General features: G+C 47.9%; 1 protein-coding gene across 1 annotated transcript in view; it reads right to left on the bottom strand.

The window, feature by feature from the left end:
- LOC144489051 (uncharacterized) overlaps positions 1-18803 on the bottom strand; it is a gene marked incomplete at its 3' end in the record, with an annotated part of 60895 nt that extends 42092 nt beyond the window's left edge. The window contains exons 1-6 of the mRNA XM_078207001.1: positions 18442-18803; positions 13084-13166; positions 7143-7245; positions 6518-6720; positions 2521-2604; positions 440-523 (exon numbers count right to left, since the gene is read on the bottom strand). Coding sequence (XP_078063127.1) covers positions 440-523; positions 2521-2604; positions 6518-6720; positions 7143-7245; positions 13084-13166; positions 18442-18505 — 621 coding nt within the window. The remainder of the gene's footprint in view (positions 1-439; positions 524-2520; positions 2605-6517; positions 6721-7142; positions 7246-13083; positions 13167-18441) is intronic.
- Between the last annotated feature and the right edge of the window lie 3491 nt (positions 18804-22294).

Genomic DNA, 22294 nt, shown 5'->3' on the forward strand with positions numbered 1-22294 from the left:
CTACAGTGCAGAAGGAGGCCATTCGGCCCATCGAGTCTGCACCGACCACAATCCCTCCCAGGCCCTACCCCCACATATTTACCCGTTAATCCCTCTAACCTACGCATCTCAGGACTCTAAGGGGCAATTTTTAACCTGGCCAATCAACCTAACCCGCACATCTTTGGACTGTGGGAGGAAACCGGAGCACCCGGAGGAAACCCACACAGACACGAGGAGAATGTGCAAACTCCACACAGACAGTGACCCGAGCCGGGAATCGAACCCAGGACCCTGGAGCTGTGAAGCAGCAGTGCTAACCACTGTGCTACCGTGCCTGCCCCATATAGTACGAGCAAAACTCAGAAACTCAGTCAAAGCGCTATTTAGTCGCAATCCATCAGCATGAGAGATCCCATCTCACCCAGAGCTCATTAATACTTCAGAAAAGTGTTCTCACCTTATCCTTCACATTCTCTCCAATTTTATTCTCACTTCTATTTTCTTTTTCTAATTTCTGTTGCCGTCTTCTCTCTTTCTGTCTCTGAAGAAAATTAATTCCAGTCAACATTGATCACCTCAGATTAATCATTGCGTGTGCAGTGAGATGAATACTCAGTAAGGTCCATCACCGAATTTTAGTGTCACAGTGCACAAGAATATACTGTAACAGTGAAGATGGGACCAAGAGTAATGTCCTGTTGATGTGCCAATAATGAGGGGAAACAAAAACACTTACAAACACTTGTCAGAGACAGGGATCCTGTGTAAACACAGGCACCTGGGTCAGAGACAGGGATCCTGTGTAAACACAGGTAGCTGGGTCAGAGACAGGGATCCTGTGTAAACACAGGTACCTGAGTCAGAGGCTGGGATCCTGTGTAAACACAGGTACCTGAGTCAGAGACAGGGATCCTGTGTAAACACAGGTAGCTGGGTCAGAGACAGGGATCCTGTGTAAACACAGGTACCTGAGTCAGAGGCTGGGATCCTGTGTAAACACAGGTACCTGAGTCAGAGACTGGGATCCTGTGTAAACACAGGTACCTGAGTCAGAGACAGGGATCCTGTGTAAACACAGGTAGCTGGGTCAGAGACAGGGATCCTGTGTAAACACAGGTACCTGAGTCAGAGACTGGGATCCTGTGTAAACACAGGTACCTGAGTCAGAGACAGGGATCCTGTGTAAACACAGGTAGCTGGGTCAGAGACAGGGATCCTGTGTAAACACAGGTACCTGGGTCAGAGACAGGGATCCTGTGTAAACACAGGTACCGGAGTCAGAGACAGGGATCCTGTGTAAACACAGGTACCTGAGTCAGAGACAGGGATCCTGCGTAAACACAGGTAGCTGGGTCAGAGACAGGGATCCTGTAGTTAGCGGGTAAATATGTGGGGGTAGGGCCTGGGTGGGATTGTGGTCGGTGCAGACTCGATGGGCCGAATGGCCTCCTTCTGCACTGTCGGGTTTCTATGTATATCTATTCTATGTAAACACAGGTAGCTGGGTCAGAGACAGGGATCCTGTGTAAACACAGGTAGCTGGGTCAGAGACAGGAATCCTGTGTAAACACAGGTAGCTGGGTCAGAGACAGGAATCCTGTGTAAACACAGGTAGCTGGGTCAGAGACAGGAATCCTGTGTAAACACAGGTAGCTGGGTCAGAGACAGGGATCCTGTGTAAACACAGGTACCTGAGTCAGAGACAGGAATCCTGTGTAAACACAGGTAGCTGGGTCAGAGACAGGAATCCTGTGTAAACACAGGTAGCTGGGTCAGAGACAGGGATCCTGTGTAAACACAGGTACCTGAGTCAGAGACAGGGATCCTGCGTAAACACAGGTACCTGAGTCAGAGACAGGGATCCTGTGTAAACACAGGTAGCTGAGTCAGAGACAGGGATCCTGTGTAAACACAGGCACCTGGGTCAGAGACAGGGATCCTGTGTAAACACAGGTACCTGAGTCAGAGACAGGGATCCTGTGTAAACACAGGCACCTGAGTCAGAGACAGGGATCCTGTGTAAACACAGGTAGCTGAGTCAGAGACAGGGATCCTGTGTAAACACAGGCACCTGGGTCAGAGACAGGGATCCTGTGTAAACACAGGTAGCTGAGTCAGAGACAGGGATCCTGTGTAAACACAGGTACCTGGGTCAGAGACAGGGATCCTGTGTAAACACAGGTACCTGAGTCAGAGACTGGGATCCTGTGTAAACACATTTACCTGGGTCAGAGACGAGAATCCTGTGTAAACACAGGTAGCTGAGTCAGAGACAGGGATCCTGTGTAAACACAGGCACCTGGGTCAGAGACAGGGATCCTGTGTAAACACAGGTAGCTGAGTCAGAGACAGGGATCCTGTGTAAACACAGGTAGCTGAGTCAGAGACAGGGATCCTGTGTAAACACAGGTAGCTGAGTCAGAGACAGGGATCCTGTGTAAACACAGGTAGCTGAGTCAGAGACAGGGATCCTGTGTAAACACAGGTAGCTGAGTCAGAGACAGGGATCCTGTGTAAACACTTCACTCAGACTCTTACTTTTTTCTTAAGTCTTCGTTTCTCAGCCTTCTTTTTAGCCTGTTCTTCTTCATTGACCAATTCTTGACCAATTCTCTCTGCCTCCTGCAAAACACATCAGAATGGAGAGGATATTGCATCACCAGCACCACACAACAGCATCCAAACTCCCACTGAGAATGAGGGGGATCTCATCTCAACAAAGACCCCAGCCCACCCAAGGACCGGGCGGGACCTCACTGAGACAGAGAGACGCCCAGGATAGGATGAGATCTCACAGAGACAAATAGAGGCCCAGGACAGGACGGGATCTCACTGAGACCGAGAGAGATCCAGGATAGGACGGGTTTCACTGAGCCTGATGTATGCCCGGGACAGGATGGGAACTCACTGAGACAGAGAGATCCTAGGAGTGACGTGATCTCAGTGAGACTGTGAGAGGCTCAAGATAGGATGGGATCTCAGTGAGACCGAGAGACACCCAGTTCAAGGCGGGAACTCATCGAGACCGAGAGAGATCCAGGAGAGGATGGGACCTCACCAAGACAGAGAAAGATCCCAGGACTGACGTGATCTCACCGAGACAGAGACCCAGAGAAGGGTGGAATCTCACTGAGACAGAGACTCAGGGAAGAGTGGAATCTCACTGAGACAGAGACTCAGGGAAGGGTGGAATCTCACTGAGACGGAGACGGAGACCCAGGGAAGGGTGGAATCTCACTGAGAGAGACTCAGGGTAGGGTGGAATCTCACTGAGACTGAGACAGAGACTCAGGGAAGGGTGGAATCTCACTGAGACAGACAGAGACTCAGGGAAGGGTGGAATCTCACTGAGACGGAGACTCAGGGAAGGGTGGAATCTCACTGAGACAGAGACTCAGGGAAGGATGGAATCTCACTGAGAGAGACTCAGGGAAGGGTGGAATCTCACTGAGACAGAGACTCAGGGAAGGGTGGAATCTCACTGAGACTGAGACAGAGACTCAGGGAAGGGTGGAATCTCACTGAGAGAGAGACTCAGGGAAGGGTGGAATCTCACTGAGACAGAGACTCAGGGAAGGGTGGAATCTCACTGAGAGAGAGACTCAGGGAAGGGTGGAATCTCACTGAGACAGAGACTCAGGGAAGGGTGGAATCTCACTGAGACAGAGACTCAGGGAAGGGTGGAATCTCACTGAGACGGAGACCCAGGGAAGGGTGGAATCTCACTGAGACAGAGACTCAGGGAAGGATGGAATCTCACTGAGACAGAGACTCAGGGAAGGGTGGAATCTCACTGAGACAGAGACAGAGACCCAGGGAAGGGTGGAATCTCACTGAGACAGAGACTGAGACTCAGGGAAGGGTGGAATCTCACTGAGACAGAGACTCAGGGAAGGGTGGAATCTCACTGAGACAGAGACTCAGGGAAGGGTGGAATCTCACTGAGACGGAGACTCAGGGAAGGGTGGAATCTCACTGAGTCGGAGACTCAGGGAAGGGTGGAATCTCACTGAGACGGAGACTCAGGGAAGGGTGGAATCTCACTGAGACAGAGACTGAGACTCAGGGAAGGGTGGAATCTCACTGAGACGGAGACTCAGGGAAGGGTGGAATCTCACTGAGACAGAGACTGAGACTCAGGGAAGGGTGGAATCTCACTGAGACGGAGACTCAGGGAAGGGTGGAATCTCACTGAGACAGAGACTCAGGGAAGGGTGGAATCTCACTGAGACGGAGACTCAGGGAAGGGTGGAATCTCACTGAGACGGAGACTCAGGGAAGGGTGGAATCTCACTGAGACGGAGACTCAGGGAAGGGTGGAATCTCACTGAGACAGACTCAGGGAAGGGTGGAATCTCACTGAGACAGAGACTCAGGGAAGGGTGGAATCTCACTGAGACAGAGACTCAGGGAAGGGTGGAATCTCACTGAGACAGAGACTCAGGGAAGGGTGGAATCTCACTGAGACGGAGACTCAGGGAAGGGTGGAATCTCACTGAGACGGAGACTCAGGGAAGGGTGGAATCTCACTGAGACAGAGACTCAGGGAAGGGTGGAATCTCACTGAGACAGAGACTCAGGGAAGGGTGGAATCTCACTGAGACGGAGACTCAGGGAAGGGTGGAATCTCACTGAGACGGAGACTCAGGGAAGGGTGGAATCTCACTGAGACGGAGACTCAGGGAAGGGTGGAATCTCACTGAGACGGAGACTCAGGGAAGGGTGGAATCTCACTGAGACAGAGACTCAGGGAAGGGTGGAATCTCACTGAGACGGAGACTCAGGGAAGGGTGGAATCTCACTGAGACAGAGACTCAGGGAAGGGTGGAATCTCACTGAGACAGAGACTGAGACTCAGGGAAGGGTGGAATCTCACTGAGACGGAGACTCAGGGAAGGGTGGAATCTCACTGAGACGGAGACTCAGGGAAGGGTGGAATCTCACTGAGACAGAGACTGAGACTCAGGGAAGGGTGGAATCTCACTGAGACAGAGACTGAGACTCAGGGAAGGGTGGAATCTCACTGAGACGGAGACTCAGGGAAGGGTGGAATCTCACTGAGACGGAGACTCAGGGAAGGGTGGAATCTCACTGAGACGGAGACTCAGGGAAGGGTGGAATCTCACTGAGACAGAGACTGAGACTCAGGGAAGGGTGGAATCTCACTGAGTCAGAGACTCAGGGAAGGGTGGAATCTCACTGAGACGGAGACTCAGGGAAGGGTGCAATCTCACTGAGACAGAGACTGAGACTCAGGGAAGGGTGGAATCTCACTGAGACGGAGACTCAGGGAAGGGTGGAATCTCACTGAGACAGAGACTCAGGGAAGGGTGGAATCTCACTGAGACGGAGACTCAGGGAAGGGTGGAATCTCACTGAGACGGAGACTCAGGGAAGGGTGGAATCTCACTGAGACAGAGACTCAGGGAAGGGTGGAATCTCACTGAGACAGAGACTGAGACTCAGGGAAGGGTGGAATCTCACTGAGACGGAGACTCAGGGAAGGGTGGAATCTCACTGAGACAGAGACTCAGGGAAGGGTGGAATCTCACTGAGACGGAGACTCAGGGAAGGGTGGAATCTCACTGAGACAGAGACTCAGGGAAGGGTGGAATCTCACTGAGACGGAGACTCAGGGAAGGGTGGAATCTCACTGAGACGGAGACTCAGGGAAGGGTGGAATCTCACTGAGACGGAGACTCAGGGAAGGGTGGAATCTCACTGAGACAGACTCAGGGAAGGGTGGAATCTCACTGAGACAGAGACTCAGGGAAGGGTGGAATCTCACTGAGACAGAGACTCAGGGAAGGGTGGAATCTCACTGAGCCAGAGACTCAGGGAAGGGTGGAATCTCACTGAGACAGAGACTCAGGGAAGGGTGGAATCTCACTGAGACAGAGACTCAGGGAAGGGTGGAATCTCACTGAGACGGAGACTCAGGGAAGGGTGGAATCTCACTGAGACGGAGACTCAGGGAAGGGTGGAATCTCACTGAGACAGAGACACAGGGAAGGGTGGAATCTCACTGAGACAGAGACTCAGGGAAGGGTGGAATCTCACTGAGACGGAGACTCAGGGAAGGGTGGAATCTCACTGAGACAGAGACTCAGGGAAGGGTGGAATCTCACTGAGACGGAGACTCAGGGAAGGGTGGAATCTCACTGAGACAGAGACTGGGACTCAGGGAAGGGTGGAATCTCACTGAGACGGAGACTCAGGGAAGGGTGGAATCTCACTGAGACAGAGACTCAGGGAAGGGTGGAATCTCACTGAGACGGAGACTCAGGGAAGGGTGGAATCTCACTGAGACAGAGACTCAGGGAAGGGTGGAATCTCACTGAGACGGAGACTCAGGGAAGGGTGGAATCTCACTGAGACAGAGACTCAGGGAAGGGTGGAATCTCACTGAGACAGAGACTCAGGGAAGGGTGGAATCTCACTGAGACAGAGACTCAGGGAAGGGTGGAATCTCACTGAGACTGACGCAGACTCTACTGGACTAAATTCTGCGGTTGAATTTCTTATGTTCACCCACCTCAGCAGAACCTCTATATGAATTGGAATCTTGTATACTGTATGGATCTGTAATGTTTTTACACTTGGATGGCAACTCTGGAATATCGTACAGGAAATTCTTCCGCAGTCCACAAAACGTGTTCACATTTTGGTCATCTTCATCATTGGAAAAGTCTTCATCTTCATAAGTGTAATCATCATCCTCCTCACTCGAATCTCCCCCTATAGGATCAACAGAATCATCTCACACCCCACTGAACAGAAAAGCTCCCCAACAGGATTCCCCAAATGAAGAATGGTTTATATCTGCATCTGAAGCTCGCACCAAAAGTCACTGAGCGCCCCCCCAACTGCCCCCAGGCCACTGAGCTGCCCGCTCCGGCCTCCCCCCCCCCCGGCCAGAGCCACCTGCCCCCACCCTCCCCCCACCCCCGCCACTGAGCCTCCCCGGGGATTGAAGAATAATCACTTAGGAGACTAAACAAAGGAAGCAGGAACCTATAAAATTATACATCAGCACCAGAGGGGGAGGGCAGAAACTGGGATGGGGAGGGAATGGTTAGTGAAGTGGGTGTAGATGACAACAAAATAGAACACAAACATCACTATGAAAAGGAAGCAGGAATATCGCTGCCAGAAATTACCAAAGGTATGGTCCTCCATCCTGGCTGTGCCCTCATTAAAGATGTACGGATTAATGTCCACTGGATTGTTCTCCACCAGATTTTTAAACAGATTTTCCACCCTCTGTAACACAGAACATTGAAACAAATTACTGTTAGCAGCAACTCCAGAACAGCCAGACCCCAGGGGACTTCTTTTTAAAAAAATTCTTTCACAGAATGTGGGGGGGTCAATGGCTGGGCCTTTGCAACTCCCCAATTATCCTTCAGCTGCCTTCTTGAACCGCTGCAGTCCATGCGGTGCAGATCAACCTGCAGTGCTGTTAGGAAGGGAACTCCAGGATCGTGACCCAGTGAAGGAACAGCGATATATTTCCAAGTCAAGGTGGTATGCAGAGGACAGGGAACAGCAAGAATGGATGTTACTTTTAATAATATTTTGGGGGAATAGTGTGCTATTCTGTAAAGAAGGCACTGTGTGCACGCGTGTAATTTTTTTTTATTTTTCGTGGGACGTGGCTGGCTGGCTGGCCAGCATTTATTGCCCATCCCTAGTTGCCTTTGTCCAGAGGGCAGCTGAGAGTCAACCACATTGCTGTGGCTATGGAGTCACATGTAGGCCAGCAGATTTAACTTCCCTAAAGGACATGAGTGAACCAGATGGGTTTTTCCGACAATCGGCAATGCTTTTATGGTCAAAGAACAAAAAAGTACAGCACAGGAACAGGCCCTTCGGCCCTCCAAGCCTGCGCCATCGTGATGCCCTAATTTAAAAAAAACTTCTGCCCTTATTCAGACTGTATCGCTCTACTCCCTCCCTATTCATGTACCCACCAAGACGCCTCTTAAATGTTGCTAATGTGCCTGCTTCCACCACCTCCCCAGGCAGCGCGTTCCAGGCACCCACCACTCTCTGCATGAAAAACTTCCCCCGCACATCTCCCTTAAACTTTCCCCCTCTCACCTTGAACCTGTGCCCCCCTTGTAATCAACACTTCCACCCTAGGAAAAAGCCTTTGACTATCCACCCTGTCTGTGCCTCTCAATTTTATAGACCTCTATCAGGTCTCCCCTCAGCCTCCGTCTTTCCAGTGAAAACAATTCTAGTTTATTCAACCTCTCCTCATAGCCAACACCCTCGAGACCAGGCAACATCCTGGTGAACCTTCTTTACACTCTCTCCAAAGCTTCCATGCCCTTCTGGTAGAGTGGTGACCAGGACTACACGCAATATTCCAAATGCGTCCTAACCAAGATTTTATAAAGCTGCCAACTCTTCCCAACTCTTGCACTCAATGCCCCGGCTGATGAAGGCAAGCATGCCATATGCCGCCTTAATCACCCTGGTCACCTGTGTTGTCACTTTTAGGGAACTGTGGACCTGCACACCCAGATCCCTCTGTGTTAATGTTCCTAAGGGTTCTGCCATTTACAGTATAATTCACACCTAAATTTGATCCTCCAAAATGCATCACCTCGCATTTGTCCAGATTAAATCTATCTGCCATTTCTGTGCCCAAGTCTCGGCACTATCAGCAACTCCGACAATCTTCATGTCATCCACAAACTTACTAATCAGACCGCCTACATTTTCCTCCAGATCATTTACGTATGCTACAAACAACAGAGGTCCCAGCACTGCTCCCTGCGGAACACCACTAGCTACAGATCTCCATTCTGAAAAGCACCCTTCCACAGCTACTCTGTCTTCTAGCTTTATTTGTTCTCCATTTCGAGGGGCTATACCGCACTTTTGCTACCAAATAAAAAAGTTTTTGCTCCCAAATAAACCTGTTGGACTTTAACCTGGTGTTGTGAGACTTCTTACTGTGTTTACCCCAGTCCAACACCGGCATCTCCACATCATTTCTATAACCAAGCCAGTTCTGTATCCATCTAGCCAACCCACCCCAAATGATTTTAGTTTGTGTACCAGCCTGCCATGTGGGACCTTGTCAAATGCCTTACTAAAGTCCACATAAACTACATCCACAGCCCTTTCCTCATCAATTTTTTGTCACCTCTTCATAAACTCAATCAAGTTGATGAGACATGACTTTCCCCGGACAAAACCACACTGCCTATCACTAACTAGTCCATTTTCTTCCAAATGTGCATATATTCCATCCCTCAGTACCTTCTCCAAAAGCTTCCCCATCACTGACGTCAGGCTCACTGATCTATAATTTCCTGGATTATCCCTGCTTCCTTTCTCAAACAAGGAAGCAACATTGGCTATTTTCCAGTCCTCTGGAACCTCGCCTGTGGTCAAAGAGGATGTGAAGATATCTGTTAAGGCCCCAACTATTTCTGCCCTTGCCTCCCGCAGTAACCTGGTATAGATTTGCTGATGACACCAAGATTGGTGGAGTAGTGGATGAGGTGGAGGGCTGTTGTAGGCTGCAAAGAGACATAGATAGGATGCAAAGCTGGGCTGAAAAATGGCAAATGGAGTTTAACCCTGATAAATGTGAGGTGATTCATTTTGGTAGGACTCATTTAAATGTGGATTACAGGGTCAAAGGTAGGGTTCTGAAGACTGTGGAGGAACAGAGAGATCTTGGGGTCCATATCCACAGATCTCTAAAGGTTGCCACTCAAGTGGATAGAGCTGTGAAGAAGGCATATAGTGTGTTAGCTTTTATTAACAGGGGGTTGGAGTTTAAGAGCCGTGGGGTTATGCTGCAACTGTACAGGACCTTGGTGAGACCACATTTGGAATATTGTGTGCAGTTCTGGTCACCTCACTATAAGGAGGAGGTGGAAGCACTGGAAAGAGTGCAGAGGAGATTTACCAGGATGCTGCCTGGTTTGGAGGGTAGGTCTTATGAGGAAAGGTTGAGGGAGCTAGGGCTGTTCTCACTGGAGCGGAGGAGGCTGAGGGGAGACTTAATAGAGGTTTATAAAATGATGAAGGGGATAGAGTCAACGCTCAAAGAGTATTTCCTCGGGTGGATGGAGCTATTACGAGGGGGCATAACTATAGGGTTCATGGTGGGAGATATAGGAAGAATATCAGAGGTAGGTTCTTTACGCAGAGAGTGGTTGGGGTGTGGAATGGACTGCCTGCAGTGATAGTGGAGTCAGACACTTTAGGAACACTTAAGTGGTTATTGGATAGGCACATGGAGCACACCAGGATGATAGGGAGTGGGATAGCTTGATCTTGGTTTCAGATGAAGCTCGGCACAACATCGTGGGCCGAAGGGCCTGTCCTGTGCTGTACTGTTCTATGTTCTAGATCCCATCTGGCCATGGGAACTTCTCTGTTTTAATGCAATTTAGAATACTCAACACCCCCCCTTCAATCTACTGACATTCTCAAGAGCACTCATACACCTATCTCTGACCATCATGTCCTCCTCCTTGGTGAATACTAATAAATACTCATTAAGGATCTCACCCACTTCCTCGGTTTGCATGCATAACTTCCCTCCATTGTCTTTGAGTGGGCCTACTCTTTCCCTTGTTACCCTCTTGCTCCTAGTATGTGCGTCAAGTGCCTTGGGATCCTCCTTGACCCTGTTTGCTCAAGACATTTAGTCCTCCTAAATCCATGTTTAAGTTTCTTCCTACTTTCACTATACTCAAGGTCTTTGTCCGTTTTTAGATGCCTAGACCTATCGGGTGCAGCTCCAACAACACTCAAGACTGTTGGAGGGGATGCCAATCAAGCAGGGCTGCTTTATCCTGGACGGTGTTGAGCTTCGAGTGTTGCTGGAGCTGCATCCATCCAGGCATTACACTCCTGACTTGTGCCCTCTAGATGGTGAACAGGCTTTGGGGAGTCAGGGGGTGAGTTACTGGCACCTCTGACCTGCTCTTGTAGCCACAGTATTTATAATAATCCCAGAATATGGAAACCCCATGGGAGAGTCTATCCACAGAATACCAAAAACCCGGAAAAAATCAGTACCAACAAAATACCAAACCCTGGGATAGAACATAGAACATAGAACAGTACAGCACAGAACAGGCCCTTCGGCCCACGATGTTGTGCCGACCTTCATCTGAAACCAAGATCAAGCTATCCCACTCCCTACCATCCTGGTGTGCTCCATGTGCCTATCCAATAACCGCTTAAATGTTCCTAAAGTGTCTGACTCCACTATCACTGCAGGCAGTCCATTCCACACCCCAACCACTCTCTGCGTGAAGAACCTACCTCTGATATCCTTCCTATATCTCCCACCATGAACCCTATAGTTATGCCCCCTCGTAATAGCTCCATCCACCCGAGGAAATAGTCTTTGAACGTTCACTCGATCTATCCCCTTCATCATTTTATAAACCTCTATTAAGTCTCCCCTCAATCTCCTCCGCTCCAGAGAGAACAGCCCCAGCTCCCTCAACCTTTCCTCATACGACCGACACTCCAAACCAGGCAGCATCCTGGTAAATCTCCTCTGCACTCTTTCCAGCACTTCCACATCCTTCTTATAGTGAGGTGACCAGAACTGCACACAATATTCCAAATGCGGTCTCACCAAGGTCCTGTACAGTTGCAGCATAACCCCACGGCTCTTAAACTCCAACCCCCTGTTAATAAAAGCTAACACACTATATGCCTTCTTCACAGCTCTATCCACTTGAGTGGCAACCTTTAGAGATCTGGGGATATGGATAATCAGCAAGTTTAGGATAACAAAATCCTGGGAATAACCAGCACTCAATACCAAACCCCGGGAATAATCCATACCATCAGAATACCAAAACCCCACAAGAATCAAGATCCAACAATTCTGAAGTTGTCATCCAGACATTTGTTAGCTCCAGGCGTGACTATTCCTGAGCTTAGCCAAAACTCAGGGTAAATTAGAACCTCTTCATTACATGCTTCAAGTATTTGAAAAGAGTCATCCGGGTTTCTCCACAACACACTTGGAAACCAGTTTAACGAGAACAGATGGAATTAGATATCTTGAGGGTAAAGAGGAAGAGACGTCTCAGAAACACAGCTCCAGGCCAGAACAAGCAGACAGCTGGAATCATCGCAGAACACTGGGTGCATGAAGGAGAAGCTTGTGGCAAAGAGGCTTGTGGCCTCGTGGCCAGTGGTGAAGAGGAACCATTACCTGAACGGAACAGACAACCTCAGTTCCAGTGAGCGAACCAGAAATGACTCCAGACTCCCAATTCTGACAGGAAGCTGGAACAGTGGTTTGCACCTGTGCATGAGGGCACACTGAGGAAGAATTTAGCATTGGCAATGCACCTAACCAGTACATCTTTCGGACCGAGAGAGGAAACAGGAGCAGCCGGAAGAAACCCACGCAGACACGGGGAGAACGTGCAGACTCCACACAGACAGTGACCCAAGCCGGGAATCGAACCCGGGTCCCTGGCGCTGAGGGGCAGCGATGCTAACCACTGTGCCACCAAGCCACCCATAACCAAAGATATAATTACTATTGCAATGTATCGTTCGATGAGTCTGAATGCCACATTGTGAATGCAGATTTGCCCGCTATAGGTTGAATAAAGGCAGATTTAAACTCCGAAAATCTTCGCCTAGTCTCTCGAGAGGAGCGAAGTGAAAGTAGCTGTGGTGAAGGCCCGTAACACCAAGCCCCCCATACACACATAATAAAAATGCTTGGCAACATTTCCCATTTTGGTTAGCTGGCTGGCACTACCTTTCCAAAGTTAGGAATGGTGCCCATGCTCACTGGATCCATACACACAAGTTTGAAAACCATTCCTCTGACCACCCCACTCTATTGGGTAAACACACGTCAGGCATCGTCACGAGCAATTAGGCAGCACTGTGCTGGTCCTTGAACATTACCGGTCACTGCATCAAACGACAAGGTGGGTCAACCCACTGCAGCGATTCAGGAAGGCAGCTCGTCACCACCTTCTCAAGGGCAACTAGGGATGGACAATAAGTGCTGGCCAGCCAGCGACGCCCATGTCCCACGAATGAATGAAAAAAGGGTACCCCAACATGCTGCGACCATACCTGAGTGGTCACCGTTGGATTGTCCTGCAGGTTATGTTGGTAAACGTTGACTTTATGCTTCAATGTTGACAGGTAATGGTCTTCTGCAAAAAGAAAAAAGGCAAACTTTAGAGAAAAAAAATCCCGTTCCTTTAAAATAAAATGCTCATCGTCAGCGTCACAGTGGTATCTGCAGTTTCGAAAACCCTGTCGTGCTTCTCCACTTGGTGTGCCTAGCGTGGAATGACATAATTCACAAACTTGCATGTGTATATTCATTTGTAACACTAACTCTTCAGCACACTCAACCTAGCCGGCCTACATGCCCTTTAGGGAAGGAACTCTGCCCTCCTTACCCAGTCTGGCCTACATGTGACTCCAGAGCCACGGCAATGCGGTTGACTCTCAACTGCCCTCTGAAATGGCAGAGCCAGCCACTCAACTCCAGGACAACCAGGGATGGGCAATAAATGCTGACCCAGCCAGCGACGCCCATGTCTCACAAATGAATAAAAAAAACACACAGCCCATGCTTTTCGTTACATCCCCCCCTAAACCCTCTTACCCCTCACCTTAAATTCGCATCCCCTCATGACTGACCCTTCAGCTAAGGGGAACAGCTGCTCCTTATCCACTCTGCCCATGTCCCTCATTCTTGTACACCTCGATCCGTTTGCCCCTCAGTATTCTCTGCTAGGACAAAGCATCTCAAGTCTATCCAATCTCTCTTCATAAGTTAAATACTCCAACCCAGGAAGCATCCTGGTGAATCTCCTCTGCACCTCCTCAATCATACCCTTCCGATAACGTGGCGACCAGAAAACCATATAAACTACATCGACTGCACTACCCTCAATTTGGGTCAAATTCCTGCAATCCCCTCTCTTGCCTCTCACATGGATAAAAATCCATTTAGAAATGTTGTACAGTTCTGGAGGGGACACCTCCAGTCACATCCTCCCGCTTTGCTATGCCCCATAATTTGCCACCATTAGCAAACCTCAAATAATTCCTCAGACTGATATTTATGCAATTGTACAAATGACAAGAGCACAGATCCCTAGGGTACACCTATCAGTAACATTGTCTCTAGTATGGTCAAATAAGGCAGGACTGTTACCAAACAGCAATGATATTAGGACAGATGATTAAACACTTAGTCAAATGTTTAGGACTTTACATGTGGAGAGTAGAAGGATTATAAAAGAAACTTCAAAGCTCAGGGTCTGGGCAGCTGAAGGCACAGTTACCGACATCTACCCAATTTCCTGACTTTCTCAAATAGCTGATTGAAGCTAGCTCAGTAGGATCAACGCTGTTACAAAACCCATGTTGAGTATCCTGGAGTAGGCCCTAGCTCTCTAACTCTGGTAATGCTGCCCAATGTGCAGCATTAACCATCATCACAAAGATTAAACAGCGCTCCTCACAGGGAAAGGGAGAAATCTTTACCTCACTGTACACATTAATTAGACATTCTAACAAGAGCAAGGCCAGAATTTTGGCTGGGAGCAGGGATACATTAGAATCATAGAGTCCCTACAGTGCAGGAGGCCATTCAGCCCATTGAGTCTGCACCGACCACAATCCCACCCAGGCCCTATCCCTATAACCCGACATATTTACCCTACTAATCTCCCTAACACTTAGGAGCAATTTAGCCTGGCCAATCAACCTAACCCACATATTTCTGGACTGTGGGAGGAAACAGGAGCACCCGGAGGAAACCCATGCAGACACGGGGAGAATGTGCAAACTCCACATAGACAGTGACCCAAGCCGGGTATTGAACCTGGGTCCCTGGCGCTGTGAGGCAGCAGTGCTAACCACTGTGCCACTCCAGCATTCTGAGGTTGTTGGGACAAACAGAATTCCAGCTCATGAAGTGACAATAAAATCTTGTTAGAACTTCAAAGACTATTTCCTCGGGTGGATGGAGCTATTACAAGGGGACATAACTATAGGGTTCATGGTGGGAGATATAGGAAGGATATCAGAGGTAGGTTCTTTACTCAGAGTGGTTGGGGTGTGGAATGGACTGCCTGCAGTGATAGTGGAGTCAGACACTTTAGGAACATTTAAGCAATTATTGGATAGGCACATGGAGCACACCAGGATGATAGGGAGTGGGATAGCTTGATCTTGGTTTCAGATAAAGCTCGGCACAACATCGTGGGCCGAAGGGCCTGTTCTGTGCTGTACTGTTCTATGCTCTTAAAACAGACTGAACTCCAGGTGAAAACAAAGCATGTCTTTCTCATCTCCAATGCTTCATAGCTTTCAAACATTCCAACACTGTCTGGGAGAAACTCCCACAGGCAACACAAGGACAGTGGAGGCTGGCAGGTTTACCGTCAAGAGTCTCAGGGAACGCGAGCTGAGGAGGGGGAGGAGGAAGCTTTGCTTGTGATCAAATTCTGGAGTGGGACCAAAGAACTGGAGACATAGTAGACCGCACAGCCCCATTGGGACTTCTCCACTCTTCAACACAAGCAGCTTTAGCTTCATTTTCCCAGCCTTCAGCTTGACAAAATGTAATGAGTGGAGTGCCACCGGGATCAGCGCCACCGGGATCAGTGCCGGGCCTCTGACTACATGCAATCTTAATTAATGCCTTGGGTGAAGGAACCGACTATGTTCCAGCCAATTTGTTGATGATACAAAGGTAGAAAAGCAAGTTTTGATGAGGATAGAGAGTCTGCAAATGGATCCAGATTAGGTTGAGTGGTAAAAAAATGGAGTATAATGTGGGAAAGAGAGAGATTGGCCACTTTTGCAGGAAGAATAGAAACGCAGAATATTAAAGAGAGAGACTGGAGAATTTTTAAAAATTAACTCTTAAGCTGTGGGCATCAGTGGCCAGCCCAGCATTTATTATCCATCTTTAATTGCTGATAGTGAGCTGCCTTCTTGAACCGCTGCAGTCCCCGAGGTGTAGATACATCCACAGTGCTGTTCGGGAGGGAATTCATGGATTTTGACCCAGTGACAATGAAGGAACGGGGATATATTTCCAAGTTAAGATGGTGAGTGGCTTGGAGGGGAACTTCCAAGTGGTGGTGTTCTCATGGGTATAGATGCTAGTGGTCATGGGTTTGGAAGGTGCTGCCTCAGGATCCTTGGTGAGTTCCTGCAGTGCTGCCACTGTTCATTCGGGGAGTGGATGTTTGTAGGTGCGGTGCCAATCAAGCGGGCTGCTTTGTCCTGGATGGTGCCAAGCTTCTGGAGTGTTATTGGAGTTGCACGCATCCAGGGAAGTGGAGAGTATCCCATCACACACCTGACTCGTGCCTTGTACTTTGTGGACATGCTTTGGGAAGTCAGGAGGGAGTAAATCGCCACAGGGTTTCTAGCTTCTGACCTGCTTTTGTAGCCACAGTATTTATATTGCTAATCCAGTTCAATGGTAACCCCCAGAAAGTTGATAGTGGGAGATTCAGCGATGGTATCACCATTGAATATCATGGGGTAATGGTTAGATCCTCTCTTGTTGGGGATGGTTCTTGCCAAACACTCGTGTGGCATGAATGGTACTTGCCACTTGTCAGCCCAAGTCTGGATATTGTTTAGGTCTTATTGCATTTGGACATGACTCTTCAGAAGCAGTCTTGTGTTCCGACACGGATTGTTTCAGCATGCTAAGTACAAAGGGATCGGAATGTCTTTTGTATATTAATCACTAAAAGTTAGCGTTATTAGGAAGGTAGATGGAACGTTGGCCTTTATTGCAGGGAAATGGAGTATAAAAACAGGGAATACTTGCTACATCTGTATAAGTCATTGATAAGATCACCGAGAGTTTTGTACATTTTTCATCTTATCTAAAGAGATCTTCACCATGTGCCTCCAGCCTAAAATTCTCAGTGATGGGATGTTCACCTCAGCCAAACCCAGAGACTCTCAGTAATGGGAATCTTAACCATCGCCGCCACCCATCCCTCGAGACTCCGTGACACAATCCCCTCGCACCTCCTGAGACTCTGACAGCAAATCTTCCCACACACCCCCACCCAAAAATCCCAGTAACATTGAGCTGAGCGATGCCTGCCCTCACAGGAGTACAGAAAAGATCCAATGACTCAACTGCCCTCCATGGGCAACTAGGGATGGGCAATAAATGCTGGCCAGCCAGCGACAGCCAAGTCCCATGAATGGATTTTTAAAAACTATTAGGTAGAGGAGGAGATTAGTCCTTGTCCTGTTCAATATTCATTCCTCAGTGTAACACACACACATTCCCTGGTTATCACAATGTTGATTGTGGAACATTGCTATGTGCAAACCAGCTGCAACATTCCTGACATTACAGCACTTAGGGAATACTTCATTAGTTCTAAAGTGCTTGGGGAAGTCCTCTGGCCCTAAAGGTGTTCTGGAAATTTGACATGTCAGCTACGACTCTCACCAACTACTACAGATGCACCATAGAAAGCATTCTTTCTGGTTATATCTCAGCTTGGTATGGTTCCTGCTCTGCCCAAGACCGCAAGGAACTACAATAGGTCGTGAATGAAGCCCAATCCATCACGCAAACCAGCCTCCCATCCATTGACTCTGTCTACACTTCCCGCTGCCTTGGAAAAGCAGTCAGCATAATCAAGGACCCCACACACCCCGGACATTCTCTCTTCCACCTTCTTCCGTCACAAAAAAGATACAAAAGTCTGAGATCACATACCAACCGATTCAAGAACAGCTTCTTCCCTGCTGCTGACAGACTTTTGAATGGACTTACCTTGCATTAAGTTGATCTTCCTCTACACCCTAGCCAAGACTGTAACACTACATTCTGCACTCTCTCCTTTCCTTCTCTATGAACGGTATGCTTTGTATAGCGCGCCAGAAACAATACTTTTAACTATGTTAATATATAGTTAATACATACATGTTAATACATGTGACAATAAATATAATCAAAATGCGAGTCTGGCTTCCTCAAAGCCAGAGAGTTCTGTAGCTTTGACATCAGATGTGAATTCTATAATCTAAGGTCAGGTCTCTGAACTCAAGTGCTCAAGATGCGTTTTAAAGCAGCACCAGTGAGGGGTAAACCCGAGGGAAGAGCAGACAACGCCACTTCCATTTCAACGTGTGGTTACTATCATTTTGTGATACTAATAAACAAACTTAAAACCTTACTTTCCAAGAACTCAAATCTCTTTCAGACACTGACTGAACTTTATTTTAGCCATCATGGTTTGCAAGACACACCACCTCTCGGATTCCCCCATATAGATAGCATTGTATTCATTTCACACGTGGCCCTCTGCTCACCACTGAAGAATCAACAACCCACAAACACTCCCCGACTGCTTAGGCCCTCCATTATCACAGCATAAAATACAAGGCAGGAAACAGCCAACAAAACGCTCCCTTTACCTGCATCTCCTGATAACCTTCTTACTGTGTTTACCCCAGTCCAACGCCAGCATCTCCACATCATCTCCTGATAACAAGCTGTCTTGAAAAGCTCTTATCAGCATGACAAGTCTCTAACATTCTTGTTGCCTCCTTATAAATTTAAATATTTATCTACCAAATTAGATGAATGCTTATCCTCCAGGGCCTTGACGACCAGGGTCCACTTTTGGTCGATAGCGAGACTGTTATTCTTTTGAAGGGACACAAACTAAACTCCGAATTAAGACAGGTTCAACACTGCCTTTGAATTCTGACAAATAACAAAACCAAAGCAGTTTTTAAAAAAGGCATCGCACGATATAAAAACCCTCCCACGAATCAGCAATTTGTCTGAGCACTGTGGTGAAGGTGGAAACCAGTCAGTTGCTCTTTGAGTCACTGATTAGAATGTGGAAGATAAAGCAGAAATGAAACTAAAACCCGAGCAACACTTGGCAATTGTACAATTCAAATGTGGCTCAGGAAACAGCGACTGGCAATGATACTAATCCCCAGGGACTCTGCAGTCGAAATCACTGTCAACTAATTACTGTTTCAGAATGTTACCTCCATTCCTGGGTGGTTAATTTTGCTAACAGTTCCTTCGGAAGAACCTTACAAATGCCTCCATTAAGTTCTCGTATCCTCCATTGCCACACCCTTGTGTTAACCATGACGGTGATTTGACAAAAATACAAAATCGATTAGTCAGACATGATCTACCCTTTACAAATACATGCTGACTCTCTGATGAGCTCATACTCAGTCACTCTGTCTCTGGTAATGGATGATATGAAAAGAATACTGTGACATTTGAAATTTGCCAATCTGACAGGACAGTTTCGGGCATTTGACAGCTACCCCACCACTGCCAGCACATAAAACAACTTGTAAACTGTTCTCTGCTCCAGCGGAAGTAGTTCCGATATCATCTCTGTCTCACTTGATATTTTACTGGCCTTTTTCAAAGTTCTTATCTCCCTCCACTTGCACCGAGGGAATTCTGTATGCAGACCCCGATGCTCCTCTATTTATCCACACCTTTCAGCATCTACCCATTGAGTTCGCCCTCTTAGTCTCTGGTTCTTCTCTCAAGGTGAATTGCCTCACATTTGTCCACATTAAGTTGTCCCGAGTATGTCCATTCAGCTAACATGCCTACACCTTCCAGGAGACTTAGACAGTCCACATTAGAATTCTGTTTGTTCCAACCAAGTTTAAATCATCCGGACACTGCAAAACAAATACAGCCACCATTTACTGATTGCATTGACCCGAACAGGTGCTGGAGTGTGGCAATTTCGCAGTAACTTCATTGCAGTGTTAATGTAAGCCTTACTTGTGACGAATAAATAAACTTTACTGGTACAATCAGCTCCAACCTTTTCCACATCAAACAACCACCTGTGTCTTTAACATAGAGAAAGGTCTCAAACTGCTTGCTAGAGGTAGTCACAAAAAGGAGACCAAACGAAAGCAGATACCAGATGAGGTGACCAAAGGCTCAAAACGAGTGCTGTGATGGGTTTTGAGAAAAGTTTCAACTTACGTTTAGACAGGAGTGAAGTTCACTGGTTTACTTTAGCTTTTGTTTCCTGTGCTAACCTATTCTTTAAAATTGTCCCCCCCCCCCCCCCCCCCCCCCCGCCCAGTGTCATGGATCGCACTGTCACTTGAATCAGAAGATTGAAGGTGCGAGATCCACTCCAGGGCTTGAGCACAAAGATCAAGGCTGACACTCCAGTGCAGTACTGAAGGAATGCGAGACTATCAGGGTTCTTGAATGAAATGTGAAAGCAAGTCCCCTTCTACCTTCAGATGGAAGGGGCCTGGGCAGTTGGCCCAGATGTCTTGGTCAATATTTCTCAATCCACATCACCTAATCATCACTTTGCTGTTCCCCACATCACGATGACACTTCAAAAAGTACTTGAATGGCTATAAAGTGTAAATGGCTAAACAAATGTGCAGGTTAGGTTGATTGGCCATGTTAAATTGCCCATTAGTGTCAGGGGGTTAGTCGGGTAAATAAATAGGGTTATGGGGATAGGGCCTGGGTGGGATCGTGGTCGGTGCAGACTCGATCGGCCGAATTGCCTCCTTCTGCATTGTAGGGATTCTATAATTCTATTCTCTATGAGGTGCTTTGAGATTTCCAATGGTCATAAAAGGCGCTACATGAATGCAAGTCGTTTCTTTTAAACTGATATTGCGACATTTTTTTCTGTAACATAAGCCTGAAATTTTCTAAGCCTCTTGGAAAACAGCTGTTCAATTGTGCCTTCAGATCCAAATCGGTTTCACCCACTGCATTCCTTTTATCCATCCAACTTCAACATAACATCTGTTAAACTTGATTTGCCTTTAACAAGTCTGTGCTGGTTGTCTCTGGTTAATGCACGCATTTCTAAAGGTCTATTCCATTTTTCCTATACAGCTGACTTTAAAACTAACTGGTCTCCAGTTACCCATAGATATTTACACACAAAAATGGGATCGCAACAGACACCTCCAGACGCTGAAAGATGCCCTCATAAGAACAGGATATGGCGCTCGACTCATTGATCAACAGTTCCAACGCGCCACAGCGAAAAACCGCACCGACCTCCTCAGGAGACAAACACAGGACATGGTGGACAGAGTACCCTTCATCGTCCAGTACTTCCTCAGAGCGGAGAACATCTTCCCCGGAGCCTTCAATATGTCATCGATGAAGGCGAACATCTCGCCAAGGCCATCCCCATACCCCCCACTACTTATCTTCAAACAACTGCACAGCCTCAAACAGACCATTGTCCGCAGCAAACTACCCAGCCTTCAGGAGAACAGTGACCACGACAACACAACCCTGCCACAACAACCTCTAAGACGTGTCGGATCATCGACACAGATGCCATCATCTCACGTGAGAACACCATCCACCAGGTACACGGTACCTACTCTTGCAACTCGGCCAACGTTGTCTACCTGATACGCTGCAGGAAAGGATGTTCCGAGGCATGGTACATTGGGGAAACCATGCAGACGCTACGACAACGGATGAATGGACCACACTCGACAATCACCAGGCAGGAGTGTTCCCTTCCTGTCAGGGAACACTTCAGCAGTCAAGGGCACTCTGATCTTCGGGTAAGTGTTCTCCAAGGCGGCCTTCAACGACACACGACAGCGCAGAACTGCTGAGCAGAAACTGATAGCCAAATTCCGCACGAGGACGGCCTCAACCGGGATCTTGGGTTCATGTCACACTATCTGTAACCCCCACGACTTGCCTGGGCTTCCAAAATCTCAAACAACTGCGCAGGGCTGGGCTTCCAAAATCTCACTAACTGTCCTGGCTTGAGGCAATTCACACCTCTTTAACCTGTGATTATCCCTCTCTTCACGTGCATTGTCTATACCTGTAAAGACTTGATTACCTGTAAAGACTCGCATTCCAACCATTATCTTGTAATTGAGTTTGTGTATATATGCCATTTGTGAAACAAATCCTGCACTCACCTGATGAAGGAGCAGTGCTCTGAAAGCTCGTGCTACCAAATAAACCTGTTGGACTTTAACCTGGTGTTGTGAGACTTCTTATTGTGCCCCACCCCAGTCCAACGCCGGCATCTCCACAACACAAAAATGCCATTCAGGGATTCAGTCCAATGCTACCTTCCAATAGTTGGTGCTTGGTCATTTAGGTTCTGACAAATCAAGCATTTTCCTTAATGTGCTGAGGGGTATCTGACATCCTTCCAGGTAAACGCCCGCCATTCTACCAAATACGTTTCCTTGGAGAAGGTTGAAATGAGTGTTGATAGAAGGTGTTCAAAATCATGAAGGGTCC

This window comes from Mustelus asterias, unplaced genomic scaffold (assembly GCF_964213995.1).
Source record: "Mustelus asterias unplaced genomic scaffold, sMusAst1.hap1.1 HAP1_SCAFFOLD_1967, whole genome shotgun sequence".
NCBI classification, from domain to species: Eukaryota; Metazoa; Chordata; class Chondrichthyes; order Carcharhiniformes; family Triakidae; genus Mustelus; species Mustelus asterias.